Source organism: Lipotes vexillifer, unplaced genomic scaffold (assembly GCF_000442215.2).
Source record: "Lipotes vexillifer unplaced genomic scaffold, Lipotes_vexillifer_v1.1 scaffold2116, whole genome shotgun sequence".
NCBI lineage: Eukaryota > Metazoa > Chordata > Mammalia > Artiodactyla > Lipotidae > Lipotes > Lipotes vexillifer.
The window spans coordinates 263,641-284,890 of NW_006791713.1; the positions used below are offsets into that span (position 1 = coordinate 263,641).

Below are 21,250 nucleotides of genomic sequence, written 5' to 3' on the forward strand. Positions count from 1 at the left end.
TGCCGATGCAGGGGACGCGGGTTCGTGCCCCGGTCCGGGAAGATCCCACGTGCCGCGGAGCGGCTGGGCCCGTGAGCCATGGCCGCTGAGCCTGCGCGTCCGGAGCCTGTGCTCCGCAACGGGAGAGGCCACAACAGTGAGAGGCCCACGTATCGCAAAAAAAAAAAAAAAAAAAAAGATAGTTACGTACACCATTCATGTTTCTTATTTTATAAATTTTCTGTTTCTTTTTTTTTAACATCTTTATTGGAGTATAATTGCTTTACAGTGGTGTGTTAGTTTCTGCTTTATAACAAAGTGAATCAGCTATACGTATACATATATCCCCATATCCCCTCCCTCTTGTGTCTCCCTCACACCCAAATTTTCTGTTTCTGTTCTTTGGGAATTTCTTTAGGGTTTTTCTTCATATACTTGAGAATATTAACCTAGTGTCTGTCAAAATTATTGAAATATTTTTCAGATTTGTTTTTGTTTAAGATGTTTTGGTTATAGATGTTTTTATTTTTAATGTAGTCATGTTTAGCTGTCTTTTTATTTATTCAGTTACTTTCATTCTTTAAAATGCCTTCCCTACATCAAAATTAGTTGTTAAATTCTAACCTCTATTATCCTCTGATTTAGTTGTGGTTTTATTTTCTTACATATAATTGTTTCATTCATCTGAAATTTGTTTCTTAAGGGCATCCCTAGGGATATTTCATTACTTAACTTTTTTACTATTATAAATAGAATCTTTACCCTCAAAGGAAAAATTATTGCTGTTAAGCAGGAAATTCATTTAATTTTTAATGTTTCTGTACCAGTCTGTCTTAACTGAATTTTCCTCTTTTTTCTGTTGATTTTCCTGGTTGTTCTAAGTATAAAATTATTTCTAAATAATATTAATCTTCGTTTATTCCTTTATGTATTGGACAAAACTACCCCAAAAAATGTTTAGTAATAGTGTTCTTGGTAGACATCCTGATCATGTTCTAACCTTAACGAGAACACATACGGTTTTGTGTTTTAGTATATCTCCTGAGCATTTATATGGGAATTAAGAAAAAACTCCAGGCATGACTTCCTGCCCACACTTGTGTGGAAGTCCAGTTAAAATCCACATTTGTATTTATAGTGGCTATTTTATAAAATTATTAGACACAAAGTCAAGTGTTTAAGAGTCAGTACTGTGGAGGGCTCTGTGTCAATCAGCCCCGCTGGAACCACCGCTTCCTCCCCATGAGCCGACCCCTTGGCAGGGGCGGTGAGGTGCGGGCGAGCCCCCTGCGGCCCCAGGGCCGTGGCCGGCTGGTCGCTGGATGTGTGGGTGACTTGCCTGCGCTCAGTCTCTGCAGTCTGTCCCCTCCAGAACCTGAGGCTGCACTTGTCTCTGCCTGGCCTCCCGGGAGCTGTCCCCATGTCCACACAGCCGGTGTCGAGCAGAGACTGAGCAGGGTGTCCGCTTGCAGATGCAGCCCTGCTCACGGGCTGGGAGGCTGGGCCCCCGTCCCACCTCAGGCTCTTTTCAAGTCTGTCGCTGCCTTCCCCGGGCCAGCTCTGGTTCTGAGCTGCAGGTGGTCACGTTTTGATGCCCTGCCCTGCAGCCCTTGCTGGAGTACTAAACTGTGCTCACTTTCCTGTGCTGCCGTAAAGGACCTAGACCCACTCCGCCCTCCAAGGCGCATTCCCCTCTCTGGGCTCCCAATCATCCTTCAGTTGAACAGTGCCCAGAAGGTTCTAAGTCCAGAAGCCGGCCCGCCCTCTGCCTGAGCCCACACGCTGTCTTGGAGCCTCGCTGGTCCCAGCCACCTTCTCTCCGACTACACCCAGGCTTTCATGAGTTCTCACCATGTGACAGTCACCCCACCTGCTGCTGTATCTGGGAAGTGGGGGCAGGATTGGGGAGCAGGCTGGACCATCCAGTGCCTGAATTTCTTTCTCCAGGTGCTCTTTTTCAGATTATTTGGTTTAAGTTTGTACCCCCATTTGTTGTTTAGTTGCTGCTGATAATCTTTTTAGCAGCTCTGTTTTGTTATTATTTTTGTTTATTTTATTGGAGATTTGAAGGAGGAAGAGTCTGTGAATCTGCTTCTCTCGTAGCCTTGAATGGAATCCTCAGCCGGTAACTTTATAACTAGGAAAAGCTAGTGCTCCATTTCTAGCGTTCAGCAAAAGGTCCAAGACTTCCCTGCTTTAATTCTCTCAGTCCTGCTTTACTAGAAAATGCCTAAGGGTCACATTTGAAAATAACTCATCTCACTATTCTAAGCTCTCTTTTTGGCCTGATCCAAAATGTCGTTCACTGCTGAAGCCCACCTTGGGTCCTTTGAGTGCTTTAGCCCTGTTGTTTTCCTCCTGCTTGAGCCATGATATAGAATAGTGTTATGCAGAGTAACAGACAGAATGGCTACATCTGTTCTCGCCCTCTTGTTGTTGTTACTAGAATCTTTTGTGGGTATTGTCCTAAGAATTCCAGGCTACAGGATCCATTTTTTGTTCTTGGTTATATAATTACTTGAAATTATTGTATCATTTTTTTTTACAGGAACCAACAGTGAAAGAACCTGAAATTAACACCACCCTTCAGATACGTTTCTTTGGAAAAAGAGGAGAAAGAAAACTTCACTATAAAGAATTTCGAAGGTAAATGCAAATATTTATATTCATTTAGGGAAATTTTATAGGTAAGAGGTAAAGAAACAACTGAATACATTTATTTATGTCCCAGAACTGCAGGCCATAAAACCAGATACAGTATCTCTGAGAGCAAAACCTGTGAAATGTAAACTAAAGTTACTATGCTCAAAAATACCTCTAACCTATTATGAAAAGTAGTATTCATTTTACAGACTACAATAATTAGTAACTTACTGTTTGCAGCTAGAAGAGAGAGATGCCCCTCGTATCAGTTAGTTCTTAATTCACAACAAACCAGCCCAACTTAAAACAGTGACCATTCGTTACTGCCACGAGTCTTTGGGTCAGCTGGGTGCTTCTCCAGTGGGGGCCAGAATCGGGCCTTCTAGACTGAACAGGCCCCTGCTGTTGCCGTCTGCTGATGGTTGGCAGGAGCTGGGGCCGGCTCTGCTGAGACGGCACAGCCAAGCTCTGCTCCCGCCGTCCCCGCCCCCAGCCCAGGGGTCGGCAGCCCTTCTTCATAAAGGGCCAGTCAGTGAGTATGGTCTCTGTCCTGGCTGCGCAGCTCAGCCGTCACAGCGTGAAAGCAGCTGTGAACAGCACAGGCGTGTTGATGCGTCGGTACGTGGTGGGCGTGTCTGTGGTCCAGTCCAGCTTGCGGACCTTGCTGCATTCACGTCTTCATCTGCAGGGAGGGAACCGCACTTACATTCTGTGGCATTGTAAGCATCGCAGTGTCGTGTCCTGTTTACCTCCTCCCCTCCAAGAACAACTCCATGCAGAACCAGCCCCTGTGTTCACGGGCCTCCCCACTAACCAGAGTCTTAGAACAAATACCAGAAAGCAGCTCAGAATGGTGGAAAAGCACCGATTTGGGAGGAAGGAGACGCCTCTTGTCAACTCAGCGCAGCTAACTAAAGACTGACTGAGTGTGTTCCATGTGCTGCTATGTGCCAGGCTGTGCCTCAGATGCAGGGCTGGTCCCTCCTGGGAACTGTCTAGTAAATGTGCAGAGAAATTTAAATGCATTCGGTCAGTGCTATCACAGGTGGATAGGGTTTTGGGCAGCACAGAAGATCACTTCTGGAGTAGGTGATCAGGAAGCTTTCTGGAGGAAATAGCCCTACGCCGATCTTGACAGATGAGCAGAAATTAGCCAGGGAGAAATGGTCTGGGAGGGAGGGACGGAGAACAGCACGAGGAAGGACACGCGGGAGAACATATGGCTTGTCCAGGAATCAGAGAGGGCAGGCATGGTAGAGAAATAAACAAGCATGAGGGGTGGGCAGAGGTGAGGGTGGAGGCCCAGGAGGCGTATGCTTCCTGTGTGAGGGTTCACGCACCAGAAGGCCCAGCTTGAGTTACGCCATGAGGGAGGCCCCGCAGGCATCCCGTGCTTGGTGCCTGGTCAGACAGGCGTCACTCTGGCAGGATGCTGGGCAACGACAAGGGGGATCCGATGCGACACGAGCCCGCTGGGCTACTGCAGATGAGGAATGACAGGAGCCCTGAACCAGTGGGGTGGCGATAAAGACTTTGGACTGGGAGTTTTCAAGACACATTTAGGAGATAAAATTGTAGGGCTTAGTGATTGTTTAAAGTTGCTTCTAACTTTAATTTTCCTTAAAGGGAATGATTTCATTTAGAATTCTTACTTTAAACTTTTTCTTAAAGTTTCTGTAATTAATGGGCCCTGTGAAATTTGTAATACCATTATGCAATTTAAAAAAAGATCCAATTAACAAAGAATGCTTTAAATGCAGTTTTTCAGGGACTTGGCTCTTGAATGGAGGAGGCCGCCCCTAAAGTTAACGTTACAGGTGCACTGGGCTAGAATTCGGTAATCATAACATGTCTTTAACATTTTGCGTAAGTCGTAAAGTAACAGAAAATAGCTTCCATATATTATATTATATTGTATTATATATTATATTATATTATATTATGTTATATTATGTATATGTAATATAATATAAAATTGTATATATAATTTTTAACTGGTCACCATTGTAGTGGCCAAATTACTCATTAAAATTGCACAAGAAGTTCTTTCAGTATTTGTTATATGGAGCTTATAGTTTTGTTTTTATGGGAGTATAACGTATAATCCTTCCTTACAAAAAGATGTTTGCTTTTCTCTTCTGACCTTTGTCTTAGCATCCTCTTTACAGCTTGTCTGATAAAGGATATTGTTTTATAAATTACAGCTTATAAGTCTCAAGGAAAGGCAGGGAAGGTGACACAGAGTTAGTGTTGTGGTAGCTAATTGTGGTATTTACCTAGAGATACTAGTTTTCTCATTTAGAGAAACAATATTATATTTTGAAAAAAAAACACATATTTTTGATTTAGACAAACCTGGGTTTCAGTGCGGAACTTGACAGTTTGCTAAGTGTGATTTGATTTGACAAGCGATTGGACCTGAGTGTCGGGTCTGTTCCTTCACCAGTGAGATGGTGATGATGAGACCCACTCAGTGAGGCTGTTCACAAGCTTAGATGTGATGCAGGTATAACTATTATAATAGATCATGTAACTAGAAATTGGAGAGGTGAAATTCAGACACAGGTTTAAGTTTCGAGCAGTCACAGAGTTTCTGAAAGAGGTGGTCCTGCAGTTGCTTGCTAGGTGGTTGGGGGCACTGGGTGGGCTTTCAAGGAAGTCGTCCCCCCAGGTGACCAGAGGGACAGACAGACTTAGGAGATGCCATCAGGTGTCAAGAGAAACGTACCAGTGACTGAGGGAACATGTGGATAAATTGGTGGCTTGTTTGGGGTTTTTTTTTTTTACTTCCACAACTAGTCAGATTCTCCAGCTGAAATACCACTTAGCCATTTCAGTAAAAGCTAAAGTATAATTTAAGTTCTATCTCCTGGAATTTTGGTGTCTATTCATTGTTATGAAATCAACAGGTAATTTAACTGTGAGAATTCAGTTCTTTATCAGCATATATATAGTTCAGGGGAAAAAATACTGAAGCTCAGACTCCGCAGGCAGCTGGCGATGGTGTTTACCCGCTCTGTGCCAGTGCCTGTTTGTCTTGTTTGTTTTTCCCGTCTCTTCCTCCCTGTCGTCTTACTTTACTGGGGACTTGTCTTCTGCATTTCTTTTTCTCTTCCTCTAAACTCAGCGGTTAGCCCTAAAACTAGTGACCAGAAATAACCCCTGTGTTTATTTCCTGTGTGGTATGTTTGACCTCATTTTTTATTCCAATAAATAGTTAAAACTTAAAATAACTTTGTGACTGAAGATAGGGAAGTGGTTGGAAAGGGAAGAAAATTGGTCTCAAGTTTTCTCATCAGGAAAAATTAGGAGGATATTGATGCAGGTGCAGATGTACTTTTTAGGACTGGGATTTTTTTAAATTCTGAGATACCAATTATTAGTTGAGGATGTTCTAAATTCATGAAGAGCTTTTATAAATTCAGAGATGTCCGTAAGCAGTGCTGTGCTGGTAAATATATTCCGCGATCGGCTCTCGGGAAGAATGGCCTTGATTGGTAAACTTGCAAATTAGTAGTAAATACTCTACAAGACACTGTGGCCTAAAAAACCCAGATAAGCAAAACAGATTTCTCCCGTTGTTTCCAATTATGACACTGTCTTCCAATTAAGACACTAATTTATAAACTATTTAATTTGTTCAGCATGCATTTGGTGGCCTTTTGTACTGTAAATTCTTCAATTCAGATATTTATGTCCAGTATCATGTCCCAGACTTTCATGTCTTGACAAGACGTATAATTTGAGACAAGATTTTATCATTAAGCGCATTTAATGTTCTTCAGAAGTAATATAATTAGTTAAGATGAAAGAGCTTAAACCAGACAACGGATAGTTTAACAGCAATTACGTTTATAATATTTCAGCCTCAGGCAGAGCCCAAAGAAAAAGAAAAAGGAAAGGAACAGTTAGTAATGTGTTTATACCATATTTTGTACTTCCCTGATCACTGTACACACCCATTTGCAAGTAAAACACCCTTTTAACAACCCTTATAAGAATCAGTTGATGCCATCACAGCACCCAGTACAGTAAAACTCAGTAAAACGGAGGACAAAGCGTATCACTAAGAGAGTTAGTTGATCAGCCCAAACTTGAAATGCCTCAAATTTTAGATAAAATTCTGCTTTGACCCAAAGACACAGGGCATTGGTAAATAAATTCATGTATCCAGTACATTCAGAAAATGTTGTAGGAAACCGACTCTTTCCTGTCACATAGGTAGAAGCCTGAAATCAAACTCCCCCTTCATACGTTTAAGGTCTGTGGAATAAATGCAGAGGCTCTAAAGCAAAAGTCAATTTTTAACAGTGACGGTTCTTCTCCCGTTGAACGAGAACATGCCTCTTTTGCTCCCCATGTATATTTCTGTTAAATCGTGACATGACATGTAGTACAGATCTTTTAACACGTGGAAGGTACGTAAGGGGATCTGCAACGTATTGAAACTCATAGAGATGCTGCTTAAGGTGCCTGCAATCCATTTATAGCACTAAGGCAAAGCCATGAGTTACTGACATCCATCTCATATTTTAACATTTAGATTTATGGAAAACTTACAGACGGAGGTCCAAGAAATGGAGTTCCTTCAGTTCTCTAAAGGTTTGAGTTTCATGAGAAAAGAAGACTTTGCAGAATGGCTCCTTTTTTTCACCAACACTGAAAACAAAGACGTTTATTGGAAAAATGTGAGAGAGAAGCTGTCCGCAGGAGAGGTTGGTGTGCCTTTTTATTATGCTCATGTTGAAAATGAAACAGTAAGTTAGACATGTTTATATAATTCAATAAAGTAACTTCCAAATTAATGAAGACTAACCTACTGTCTATTATATAATTGTGTGATGCATGAAATGATGATTGCCAAACTGTTAATAATGATTAATGGACAGTGGTAAGACTTTGAGTGAGTTTTTACTTTATTGTTCCAAAAAAATTTTTTTTCAAATGGGCATGTGGTTTTGGGGGTTTTTTTTTTGTTTTTTAATTTCCCTCATTATGTGCCCCACTACCCCAAATTAAAACCCAGACCTCAGGACTTCCCTGGTGGCGCAATGGTTAAGAATCCGCCCATCAGTGCAGGGGACATGGGTTCAAGCCCTGGTCCGGGAAGATCCCATATGCCACGGAGTAACTAAGCCTGTGCACCACAACTACTGAGCCTGTGCTCTAGAGCCCACGAGCTACAACTACTGAGCCCGCGTGCCACAGCTACTGAAGCCCGTGTGCCTAGAGTCCGCGCTCCGCAACAAGAGAAGCCACCGCAATGAGAAGCCCGCGCACTGCAGTGAAGAGTAGCCCCCGCTCACCACAACTAGAGAAAGCCCGCACACAGCGAGGAAGACCCGACACAGCCAATAATTAATTAATTAATTAATTAATTTTTTTTAAAAAAACCCAGACCGGGGTTTCCCTGGTGGCGCAGTGGTTGAGAGTCCGCCTGCCGATGCAGGGAACACGGGTTCGTGCCCCGGTCTGGGAAGATCCCACATGTCCCACATGCCGCGGGGTGGCTGGGCCTGTGAGCCATGGCCACTGAGCCTGTGTGTCCGGAGCCTGTGCTCCGCAACGGGAGAGACCACAACAGTGAGAGGCCTGCGTACCACAGAAATAAATAAATAAATAAAAAATTTAAAACCCAGACCTCATTTTACCTCTTAGTGAACATGTGTTTTTATATAATTTTTTTAAAGCGATCTCTATAATGAGGAAAAAGATAATAAAATATAATGAAGATCTCATTTATAATTGCAATAAAGATATATAACAATTAGAAATAAATTTAACAAGAAATATATAGAAAAAACTTTAAAGCCTTGACGGATAGAAAAGAAAACTTATCTAACTGTAGAGACACCCCCTGGTATTGACTAGAATGTCTTACTATTATAAACATAGCAGTTGTCCCTTAAATCAGTCTGTAAATGTAATGTTGTACAGTCTGAACAGCCTAGGTTTGCTGCACTTTCACATTAGCCCTGGAAGCCCAAGGCTGACACGGGAGAGCTTCCTTCTCAGTCATACTGCACGTCCCTTGTGGGCTGGTGGGAGACCCTGCCCACGCAGTTGCTGGGGGGCCCACACTCTCCGAGGCTCCGCCCCTTTGGAGCTCCCCCATCTGCTAGAAACACCAGCCTCAGAGGCAGGAAAAGAAAGGAGTGAGTCACATTCCAGCAATTAAATCTTTAGGCCTGGAAGCATCACACTCGGCCACTGGCCGGACTGATCGCATGACCACATGTTACTGCAAGGAAGCCAAGCAGCGTGGTCCTGACATGTGCAGGTCTCAGGAGAGCACCAGATACTGGTGACCACCAACAGGCATCCATAAAAAGGCCTTGGATTCTTGAGAGGGAGCCAGACAAGCCACAAGTCTGTGTGAAACTGCTGATGAGGGGGCAGGGGGTACATGGAAATCTCTGCACCTTCCCCATACTTTTGCTATGAACCTAAAACTGCTCTAAAAAAATGAAGTCTTTAAAAAAAAAAGAAAGCTGAGATATTAAAATGCATCACCAAACATTGGAACTAAAACAGTGTTACTGACAATGAATTTGACAAATCAGTTGAATGGAATATTAAGTTAGAAATAGATTACGAATACAGAAATTGAGTATATGTAACCTCAGATTGCAAGTTCGTTGAGTAAAAGAACAACTGTGAGTAAATGGCACTGGGGTAATTCACTGGCCTCTGAGGGAGAAAATGAAGGTAACCTCCACCTCACTCATTCCTCTAAAATAAATTCTAGATGGATCAAAGAATTCAATGTTAAAGAGAAAACTGAAACAGTATAGAAGAAAACTTGGAAACAATGTCTTAGAGTGAGGTGTATATACTAAGCAAAAACCTAGAAGCTTTCAATGAAATTGATTAAATTACTACCTAAAATGTAGAAGTCTGTTGCCTCCCTCATCCCCCCAAAATTATAATCAAAGTCAAAAGAAAAAAATTAACAAAATGGGGGGAAATATTGGCATCACATGTAAGAGACCAATTTCTTTAATTTCTAATGAATCTTAAAAGATCAAGAACGTTGGAGGGTCCAACATTCTACCCTACTTAATATAGAAAATGGGATCTCAGATATCAGTGTGTTAATTACTAAAGTGTCTGAGATTTTGTCGTTTGCAAGTTAGCCTCTGCCACGTGACGGGTGCCGGCAGAAGACACAGCCCGTTGGGTCAGAGTCAGAGAAGCTCATCATTTGCAGCTTAGAGGCAGCACGAGCACCACGTCTGCGTCCGTCCCCCTGCCCCCAAGGCTCACGAAGTGGGTTCATGCTACAGCCGAGGAGCCTGGGTCTTTCATGACGGACAGTAGGCAAGGCTGCCCTCTGCTCCGAGGGAGACACCGTCTCTCTTCGAGGCTGTTTACTCTACAGACGCCCTGGAAAGGCCGTGTGGAGCAGAAAGGTGGTTGGGCCTCTGTTCACAAGATGCGCAGAAACGCCAAAGACCGTGGAGAGTTGCCTCCTAGTAACAGATCACCCGCCAGCCCCTCGAGCCCCGGAGCAGAAATCCACAGATGACGGATGCGCATAGAAGTGCAAAGTGCTTACCTTCACCCACAATTACAGACATGCAGGTTGCAGCATTGACGACAAACCGTTTCTCACCAGCAGTAAAGCCAAAATCAGAAAGGTGGCCCCGGTGCCTGCTTTGAGACCACAACGTAGAGAAAGCCACCCTCTGATGTGTGCTGATGAGAGAGTACAGCAGGGAGGAGGCGTGGCGGGGGGGGGGGCCGCCCCCGCCCGCCGCAGACAGCAGGCGCCCGTTTCTGGAAGGACACAGGAGGGGTGTGTCACAGGGGTGAAAGAAGAAAGAAGACTTTTCATTTTTTACTTACTGAATTGTTGGATTTTTTTTTCCCACCATGTATACATATTACCTCTTCAAAAGTTTAAATTTAAAAAAATAAAAATTCGATAAACTCACAAAATCTGAAAGCAGTGAAACTTGAATCAGCCTCACACGTGCAGAGGGCATGGTCCCGAAGGTCTCCACAAACAGAAAGTTTTTCAGGCAGGGAAGAATCTACTTTCAAAATAAGAATTTTCATACTTTTTTTTTTTCAGTGGAAAAACTAGGTTCTTTAACTTATTTTTTGTTTAAGTGCATAGGTTTTAAAATCAGATGGGCCAAGGGTCAAGTCCTGACCGTTCTGTTCAGTAGCCTTAGAGGATGAACTTCACCCCTGAGAGGCCCCTGGAGGCTTAGTGAGGCCTGCACTGTGCACAGAGGAAAGGGCAGGTCCCTCTGCCCCGAGCTCCCGGGGTGGAAGAGCAAGGAGGCAGCCACGTGACAGGATGTATCCGTCACCTCGGGCTGCCACAGACCGGGGGCTTGAACGGCAGTTCGAGGTGGTTGGGTGTCAGCGTGGTCAGTGTCTGCTTTGCTGCAGACGCAGCCTTTCCTCTGCTCACACTCAGACCAGAGGCCCTGGTGTCTCTCCCTCTTCTCATCAGGACCCCAGTCCTCTCAGAACAGAGCCCACCCCTGAGACCTCAGTCAGCCCTAATGACCCCTGTCAAGGCCCCCTCCACGCACGGCCACGCTGGGGGTTAAGGCTTCACGTAGGACCTTTTTTTTTTTTTTTTTGCGGTACGCGGGCCTCTCACTGCTGAGGCCTCTCCCGTTGCGGAGCACAGGCTCCGGACGCTCAGGCTCAGCGGCCACGGCTCACGGGCCCAGCCACTCCGCGGCATGTGGGATCTTCCCTGACCGGGGCACGAACCCGCGTCCCCTGCATCGGCAGGCGGACTCTCAACCACTGCGCCATCAGGGAAGCCCCATGTAGGACCTTTGAGGAGATACAGCGGGGCTGTAACACACGCCCCCAGCCCCACGCTCACAGCCCCGGGGCCCCCAGCCGTGCACTCACGCTCACACAGTGCTCAGTCTGCACGGTCACACCCAGGGGACCTGCACTTAATCTCTTGGGGTTCCTCCTAATCTCTAGAATCTGTAGTTCTCTTGTTATTCTGCATCTCAGATTTTTCAATAGACTTGCTTAGAAAGATGTAAGTGCACAGGCTTTATGACAGAAAAGAGGACTCACAGTTTTATTCATAAAATCATTTAATGTGTTTACAAGATTGTAATAAAAACTCACTCTGTTATTTTATTAGAGCATTAGTTTGGATGAGTTCAAGTCATTTTGTCATTTTGCGACCCACTTGGAAGACTTCGCTATTGCCATGCAGATGTTTAGTTTAGCTCATCGCCCTGTCAGACTAGGTAAGTTATATGAATCACTTAATTTTTGTCATCTGCAAACAGTGTCACTCTGTTCTTCACCTGGTTGATACCAATCAAGGGACCACTTACCAGAAAAAACAGTTGATTGGCCTTTCAATGAATTCAATGTGGTTATTCCAGATTTACAACAATTTATTAACAATTACTTTTTTGCTTTTACTTTACTTTTCCCCGAGAAGTAGAAGAAAATATTTAAATATCTGTGTTCAAAACACTGATTACATTAAAATAGCATGCTGACATTTCTCAGCCAAGTTTATTATTTGAACACATTTTTGTTCTTGTTTTACTTCCCAAGTGATAAATATATAGAGTTGTTTTTTCTTCTCAGATAATAAACATTTAGACTATTTTACATTGTTGATGAGTTTTTATATTTTCTCCTTTTAGCGGAGTTTAAGAGAGCTGTGAAGGTAGCAACGGGACAAGAACTCTCCGACAATATCTTGGACACCGTCTTCAAGATCTTTGATTTGGATGGTGATGAGTGTCTTAGTCATGAAGAGTTTCTTGGGGTGTTAAAAAACAGGATGCATCGAGGTTTATGGGTAACAGATTTTGAGCTTTTAAATAGTTACATGTTTATATGTAGTTAAGTGAATGGAAGTAAACCTAGAATTTGAGCAAATGTACTGTCTTAAATGGAGTTTTCATCATTTTTAAAGAGACTATAAGCTATAGTTACAACACTGAAGCATCTCCTACAGATGGGATCCACCGTTCTTCTTTGCTTTTTTTTAAAATAGTCTGAATCAGGAAGCGCTACTCAGAAGTCATAGCCTAGAGTTTTGCTTTGGGCTCTTGTCGTTAGACGCTGAGACCCAAACCCCAGCCCTGTCGCATACTAACTGCCACATCTTGCAAAGACACGTAATTCTTCTGAGCCTCAGATTCCTCATCTGTAACAGTGAGAAACAGAATCTACCAGAAAGAATTATTATGAGAGTTAAGCGTAAAATATTTAATGTAGTGGCTGAGACACTTGAAGTAGGTGTTAGCTCTTATCTTATTCACTCAAGTTCACATAGTGGGTCTATAACTGAAGGACAAATCAAACTCAGAATTCTGTTTAGATTAGCATCTGCTAGAGACACTCATGAAAGCCATCTGCAGGGTGAAAATAAGGTTCCAGGAGATGATAAGTAGGTAGTGAGTGCGGAAGAAAGGCAGGAGGGAGAACAGGAGAGAGACTGCGGTGGGTTCATGTAAACAGAGCTGTTCAGTTACAACTTAGAAGAGCACGTTCGTTTTCCTGCTGCAAACATTATTTACGGAAAATGAACAAATATGATCTCCACTAGCAGACGTGATTTACAAGCTTGTGCTTATCCAGCACCTCATAGTTAATGATCATATTCCTGGAAATTAAACCAGCCTTGCCAGTTAACAGTTTAACATATCCAGCAGCCTCTTTGCCGTTTCTCAAAAACATATTAAAGAGAAGAGCTTCAAATCAATGGTAGGAAAAGGACATAAATATAATCTGAAATCGACTTTTGCTTCCACTTGGTGGATTTCCAGCAATGCTGTGCATATGATCACCAGGAGCCAGATGTTTTCTAACCTTTGCTTCTCCTTTAACTGAGAGCAATCATAGCCACACAGTACTTGTGAGAATTACATTATAGTATATATCACTGTATCATTGGGTTGGCCGAAGAGTTCATTTGTGTTTCCACAGACGAACTCTTTGGCCAACCCACTGTTTCTTCTTAAGGCTTCTCATCAAGTATATTGTGACTTATGGTTTCTTTCTTTTTAATTTTAGCCAAGGGTAGGTCAGAGTTTTAGGCTGATAATTTTTGTTCCACATAGCTAACTGAAGTTCACCAGAAAACCAAAAACATTATGAAGTAATTACATTTTAAAACCAATAGATGAAAGAAAGCTGCGCGAAGTCTTTGTTACCTTGTTGGGGAGGAGCCTCCATTCTCTCGGTACCCTGGGATACTCCCTACTCACATTCACTTCTCATCCTTTACCTTTAGTTTGCAGTCTGCTGCAGTCACCTTCACAGTGTCATCACCTCCAGTCCTTTCTGGAGGAGTGTGGGACTGTGCAGTGACAAGCACGTGTGAACCGGATTTAACTCGCAGACCGTGACCCTTAGTTTTCATTTTTGGTTAACAGGTGCCGCAACAGCTCAGTATACAAGAATACTGGAAATGTGTGAAAAAAGAAAGCATTAAAGGAGTGAAAGAAGTCTGGAAACAAGCAGGAAGAGGTCTTTTATAGAAAAACATAATGTGGGAATTACATTGCTCCAAGTGTCGGAACTGGGGATTTCTTAAAGTACTAGATGGTTATCTTCTTAAGTCTTCATTGATTTCCTTTGTAATATAAAGATGCCTTATATTTGCTTTCTGATTCAGTAATTTCTCAGTAAGATTTCATTACAGAACTTCGTAAAAAGAAAGTATTCTTTTACGAAAACAGACAGTGGACTCTGTCCAAAGCCTAGTATTGAAGTAACACTTTGACTTTGATAAGATGGAAAACCTGGTCATTCACTGGTGTCAACACAGCAGCACAGCACGTTCTCTGGAGCAGTCAACAGGCGCACAGGAAGAGTCACTGACGTGAGGCCAGGATCAGTTCTGCAGTCCTGATGCTCCTAGTAGGGCAAATTAAGTTAAAACATTTCAGGTTTTCTTATCTGTACCTTACATCTCATAGACTTCTTGTACATTTTATTTCAGTGAGCTGTATATTAGTTGTCTTTAAAATAATATGTAAATTTCAGTATTCTGGAATGTTCTGGAAACAATAAAGTATAAAGATAAAAAAATTACTGAGGTGCATTTTGTTTTATATGTACTGTTTAAAAACTACATTTTGGGGGGCTTCCTTGGTGGCACAGTGCTTAAGAATCCACCTGCCAATGCAGGAGACACGGGTTTGACCCCTGGTCCGGGAAGATCCCACATGCCACGGAGCATCTAAGCCCCTGTGCCACAACTACTGAGCCTGTGCTCTAGAGCCCGTGAGCCACAACTGCTGAGCCCGCGTGCCACAACTACTGAAGCCCAAGTGCCTAGATCCCGTGCTCCGCAACAAGAGAAGCCACCGCAATGAAAAGCCCATGCACCGCACCAAAGATCCATTGTGGCCAAAAATAAATAAAACAAATTTTTTAAAAAATAGTGTGATCGGGAGAACCTTGATCACATGATAAGGGTCTCTTGGGATATAGTGCTTTATGGGTGAGTGTTTAAAATGGTACTAGAATTTAATTGTCATTAAGTATAAATATTTTAAATATGGCAAATAAAAATTATTTTTTAATATGCTTCTCAAGAATAGTGCAAATATTTAAAACATGTTCCACTCTCTGGATAAACAGCTGATTCCAAGACAGATGCAGGCAAACCTTGGAAACATTATGCCAAGTAAAATAAGCCAGACACGAAAGGACTAGTATTGTATGATTCCACTTATGTAGGTCCCTAGAAGAGGCAACTTCATAGAGACAGAAAGTGGACTAGAGGTTGCCAGGGGCTGGGAAGGATGGGGGATGGGGGATTGCTGCTTAATGGTTACAGAATTTTGGTTTAAGGTGATGGAAAATTATGGAAATGCATAATGGTGATGTTTGCACATTTAATTAATGCCACTAAATTGTACACTTAAAATGGTTGAAATGGCAGTCTTTATGTTTTGTGTGTATATACATATATATATCCTTTTTAACGTAATTTTTAAAAATCAGTATTGTAATACACCAATAGACGCTGAATTGTTTATGTGGGTAAACTATATGGTATGTGAATTATATCTTAAAGAAGCTTTTTTTTTAATTTGGCTGCGTTGGGTCTTCATTGCTGCACGTGGGCTTTCTCTAGTTGTGGCGAGCGGGGGCTACTCTTCATGGCGGTGCATGGACTTCTCATTGCGGTGGCCTCTCTTGTTGCGGAGCACAGGCCCTAGAGCACGGGCTCTAGAGTGCAGGCTCAGTAGTTGCAGCACGCAGCCTCAGTAGTTGTGGCTTGTGGGCTCAGTAGTTGTGGCACACAGGCTGTAGAGCGCAGGCTCACTAGTTGTGGCGCACGGGCTTAGTTGCTCCATGGCATGTGGGATCTTCCCGGACCAGGGCTCGAACCCATGTCCCCTGCATTAGCAGGTGGATTCTTGAGCACTGCACCACCAGGGAAGCCCCTTAAAGAAGCTATTTTTAAAAAACAATGTATGATATGGACAAGGTTAACCAGTGGTGAATAGTTGAGAAGGAGTATTTGGAAATGTCAAAAGCCAACAGGGGATTCATATCTACATCTTGGTTCTCCACCAAGTGAGACCTAATATCCTTTCCCCACCACCACGATTTTTTTTTTAATTTCTTTTTCTAATGCCCTTATACTATCCTGAAATGAAATTTATACGTAACCTTACATATTTTTAATAACATAAAGCAGTAACCTATATTTTTTAATTTATAATAAAATAGCATATAATCAATATGCACATGTTCAGACACTACTAAAGGACCCACCGGGCCCGCACCACCGTCTGCTTTGTGCGTCACTTCCATCATCTCTGGCTGCCTGGGACCAGGGTCCACCCCTGGCCAATCACGTGTGCCCCGAAGGGTGGCGTCTGTACGGAACGCGCGCAGCTTCCTTGACCACCCCACCCCACCCCACCCCCCGCCCAGGGCTAGAGGGGGCAGAGAAGGAGGCTTATCAAAAGGGGGCTGCTGCTCCCAGAGGGCGACGAGGGTGGGCGCTTCCTCCCCACGTGAAGAGTCTAACGGCTGAGACCAGTTTCGGGGTCTCCGGGGGCCCGCAGGTCTGTGACTCAGCGCCAGAGATCAGGGGCGATTTCAAGAAGTCGGCTGCCCACTGAGGACTTGCTCCAAGAATTCTCCATATGTAACCCTTTGTCACCAGTATATCTGAAAGCGTTCCCTAAATTAACAGCTATGGAAAAGATTCTCGTTTGATTTGTGTATTTTATTTTCTCCTCCTCTTACTGGGGCACGTTTTAGACTTTCGGTGAGACTTGGCTAAGCAGAGAGGAGCCGGCCAGGCCCTGTAGCCCCGGGTCTTTTCTCTTTTCTAAGCCTCCGAGTGTCCCGTATCCCGCCACCCCTTACCTCCGCCCGGGTGGTGAGGAACAGGGGGAAGGAGAAAGGAGAAAAGGCGGCACCTGACCTGCAGTACGGGCGCCTGAACCTCCTCTCAGTGACCCGCGAGGCCCTTCTCCAGACGCCGCCCTCTCTGCCGACCTTGTACCGAAGGAAAAAGCACAAGGTGAGCAGCTGAGCCGACCTCCGGTCAGCCCGGGACAGAGGCTCCACGTCTCCCCGCTTTCCTCCTAAGCGGCAGGTATTTCCCTCTAAATTATACCGGCTACGTGGGTTTTTAAAGAAATTTCCCCGATCTTCCCCGGGGAGGTACGAAGCAAACAGCAAAATCAGAATTTGATGCTAAGAAGGAAACAGAGAGCTAGATAAAGGCGGCACAGGGCAGACGAGGAGCTAAAGTGTGTTTAAGGGAAACGGCACGTCCTCAAAAGCTGGGGGCAAACTGACACCAATAGCATCCCAGTGCCGTAGAAGAAATGAGACAGAAAGATGAGATTCAGGGCGAAAATGAGGAGAACCCTGCCCGTCCGGTGACGTAGCCCGGCAGCTCCTTTAAAATAAAAGAACTGCAACACAAATGTTCCACAAGATGGCACTCTTGCTTTTCCAAAATAGTTTATCTTCCTTGCGCACCAAGCGTGACCTTTAACAGAAAAACCAAGCAAATACCCAGAAAATTACAGAGTATATTGAAGGAGCCCCGTAGGAGACTTTGGCCGGACGAGCCTTGGTTAAATATCCACCAGCTCGTAGAGAAATGAACACAGGGCGCTACCATGGTTCCCATTCACATGAAATTTGTGTTTGGTTATGTTCAGTGAGGAAGGAAATTAATCTCTGGAATCTCTAGATGACGCACTGTATTTTGGGTAGGTTATTTCTTCAGCAGCGTTAGTATCAAATCTCTATTGAACCTGCTCTATCCAGTGCACTCTGCGAGGTGCTAATCTTCCTTGTATGGAAGCTTTCTTTCCAAGAGGATGAAACAGGAGAAAATATTTTCCTTCTAACATTTATAACACCTGGATTTACATAATATTTAGACATTCAATCTTGGGAGAAAATAGTATTAATTAATAACCCCTTTATGGTTTACAGCATGTCATACAAGCTCTCCCCAGTGACAAAATGTTACAATCCAAAGTGAATTGAAGGAATTTTCATTGCTGCATCATTTCAATTAATACAAATTTAATTTGCATTCATTTGAACTAGCTTGAATGTCCAGCACCATGAAAGTGATAAATAAATTGTGCTAGAGTTGTACAATGGAATGCCAGGCAGCAGTTAACGTGACGAACGCAACAAATTAAGTTCCGTGATCTTGCTAGTTGCTAAGCTGTTGTCTCTGTTCCCAGCCCTCCCTCCCATACACAGTCAGCCTTGTGATGCTGGGTTGGGCCATGCTCCCATCTGCTGCTGTCCTGCCAATGTCCCCAGAGCCCCAGCCGGCACCCTAGCAGCCCTTGGTACCAATCTCCCACTGTTCCGGTTGCTGTGAACGTTCTGGCACTCCCAGAACCAGATCGCTGTGTTCTCCCGGACAACCAGCACCACTGGCAGGCTTCCCTCACTAAGCAGCCCGGGGCCGTTCCTTCAAGCGTCTGGATCCTAATACACTGCCCCTCCTCTCTTCGTGCCCCACCCTCAGGGGTGGGGGGCTCTTCCTGCAGGTGCTTCCTCTGTGGGACCTCAGTCCCCTTTGCTCTTTGCTTCTCTAACACCTGTTTAACCACGTCCTTGTAGTAAATTTTCTCTGTTGAAATACTTAATGTGAATCCTAACTGATAAAATGACCATATGTCAGGAACTATAGATACACAAGATAGATAGGTAGACGAGCATACGTATATTCATGCTAGTATATATACCACAGTAGATGTATAGGTTCATGCATACATACAAGTACGTATATACATATTTTTACATATACTACATATATACCTGTATATACGTACATTGTATGTAAAATTTCATCTAGCCCTCCCACTGTGAGATTGATGCTATTATCCCTGATAGACAGAAGAAACTGAATCTCAGGGAACTTAGATAAATCCCACGATATTATATAGCTAGCAAGTGAGGAAGCTGGGGCTTGAATCCAAATGTCACTGACACCGCAACCCATCTTTTTTCCACTATGCCCGTCAATTTATCCTGACTAGCGTTCCACGTCATGCTTCCATCCCTAGGCTGGTCCACAAATGTTTCTTCACCTCATAATATAAATAAGCTTTAACGCTATTCTAATAATACTAAGAACATCACCACCGTATACAAGACTGCTTCTGTGATCAAAGTTATGGGGAGTTTGAGAAAACTGTGGGGAAAGCATGGACACCCCTAATTCCAGGTTATGTCAATTAATATGATTCAGTGCCTCTTCTGTGCCTGACTGTGTGCTGGGCTCACCATGGAAGCAAAACAGACCTAGTCCCTCTTTCAGAAAGCTCACAGTCTGGGGAAACTATCTTTAATTAAATAATCATACATGGGAGGAGTACCTGAGTGTATCATACAGGGGTTTAACATAGAGAGGCTGAATGACTACAGGGCAGCTCCAAATACACCCCCTCACACACACACACACCTACACACACACAGACACACGCACAGACACACACTCAAGAGCTTGGCCTGTGCCCCTCTACTGTCTGGAATGGCGTGTCCACTCTGCCTTTGCTTGCCAGAAACTTGTCAGTTCTCAGTCCAGAACAATCATAGAGAGATAACAGCAATGCAGACAGTAGAGCTGCGTAATGTTTCCTAAAAACCTGCTCTTTTCTGGTAGGGAGTCAATGTTTCCTGAGGCAGCAGCCAAACCCAGGCTTTCCCTGTAGCCTAAATGCAGTCAGTAACACGTGCCTGGACCGATCAGTGAACCAGTGGCCCAGAAGCTTTCTGGGGACAGATTCCAGATGAGCAAACACAGATCTAACCAAACCAGAAACTCTTGCAGTCGTCAGGGTCAGGAATCTATGTGCCATCCCACCGTGACAGCTGAGTCTCTGGACACACTTTTTGGCTGCATTTCATTAGTCAACAAACAGATCATTAGTCAACTACACAGCAGAGAAAAAGACAAAGGCCTGGTGCAGCCAAGGTCCACCAATAGATGTTCAAATTAGTGGGAGAAACTTCGCAGAGAAGCAGGATATTTGCATAGCCTCAAAGTACCTCCCCCCCAAATTGAACAGATGGCCACAAAGTCCTTGACATTCCTCCCTGCAGGAGGTAGAATTTAATTCCTTTCCCTTTGAATGTGGCTGGACTTGACGACTGTTTTCTAATGCATAGTGCAGGGAAAGGGAAATTGTGACTTTACAGTGGACACAGTACCTTAAGCACGTGATGAAGGCTAATGTGAACAGTAGGCGTGTCAACATCACATCCACCTGCCATGATGAGAAAGGCACACATCTCTGTGCTTTTCTTCCCCAAATCCACAACCGCAGTCTAGTCATGGGAAAACATCAGACAAACCCAGATTGAAGGACGTTCTGAAAACCACCTGACCAGTACCTTTTGAAAGCGTTTCTCCATGCAAAGCAAGGAAGGCACACTGGAGGAGACTAAGATGTGGCGACTAAATGCAAAGTGGGATTCCGGGGCGGAAAAGGATATTCGTGGGAAAACTGGTAAAAATCAGCCTGTAGTTTAAAGTGTTGTATCCATGTTAATTTCTTAGTTTTGATAAATACATCATGGTTTTATAAGATGTTAGCATTAGGGAGGCTGAGTGAAGGCTATATAGGAACTCTACTATCTTAAAAACTCTTCTGCACACTTAAAACTGTTTCAAAATAAAAAGATTAAAAAAGAAAAGGGCGGAAAAGGCACCACAAACTGGAACCCATCTCTGCTGATGGATGAAGCGTTTCTGATGTTTAAGGGATGGGTAGTGGAAATGTTACTTTTACATTCAGTGAAGTCAAGGTCTGGGGATAAGCTGGTCCTGTGAGATTGGGACCAATTCCTTAGCACCCGGGCAAGGACAGGGATTAAGGGAAGGCTCCCCTGAGGCAGAGATGGGCCAGGTCTGACTGAGGGGTGGGAGATGCCAGGGGGAGGGGAAGGGTCAGTTCCTTACATTTTCTGCAGAGCAATCCCTCATCAGATATATGATTTGCAAATGTTTCTCCCATTCCATTGGCTGCCTTTTCACTTTGCCTTTGCTCTTAAGTGATCATTTCTCTGGCTATAAAATTTAGGGATATTAATGACTTTCTCTCAGCACTGAAAATACCACTTTGTTGTCTTCTGGCATCTGTTATCGCTGCGAGGG

The 21,250-nt window shown here is 43.8% G+C and overlaps 1 protein-coding gene across 1 annotated transcript in view; it reads left to right on the top strand.

Annotated features, from left to right (window-relative positions):
- The window catches only part of MICU2 (mitochondrial calcium uptake 2), an 88,426-nt gene extending 74,309 nt beyond the window's left edge, over nucleotides 1-14,117 (top strand). The window contains exons 8-12 of the mRNA XM_007464501.1: nucleotides 2,528-2,625; nucleotides 7,166-7,337; nucleotides 11,753-11,861; nucleotides 12,273-12,430; nucleotides 14,013-14,117. Of these exons, the coding sequence (XP_007464563.1) occupies nucleotides 2,528-2,625; nucleotides 7,166-7,337; nucleotides 11,753-11,861; nucleotides 12,273-12,430; nucleotides 14,013-14,117 (642 nt within the window). The remainder of the gene's footprint in view (nucleotides 1-2,527; nucleotides 2,626-7,165; nucleotides 7,338-11,752; nucleotides 11,862-12,272; nucleotides 12,431-14,012) is intronic.
- The last annotated feature ends 7,133 nt before the right edge of the window (nucleotides 14,118-21,250 follow it).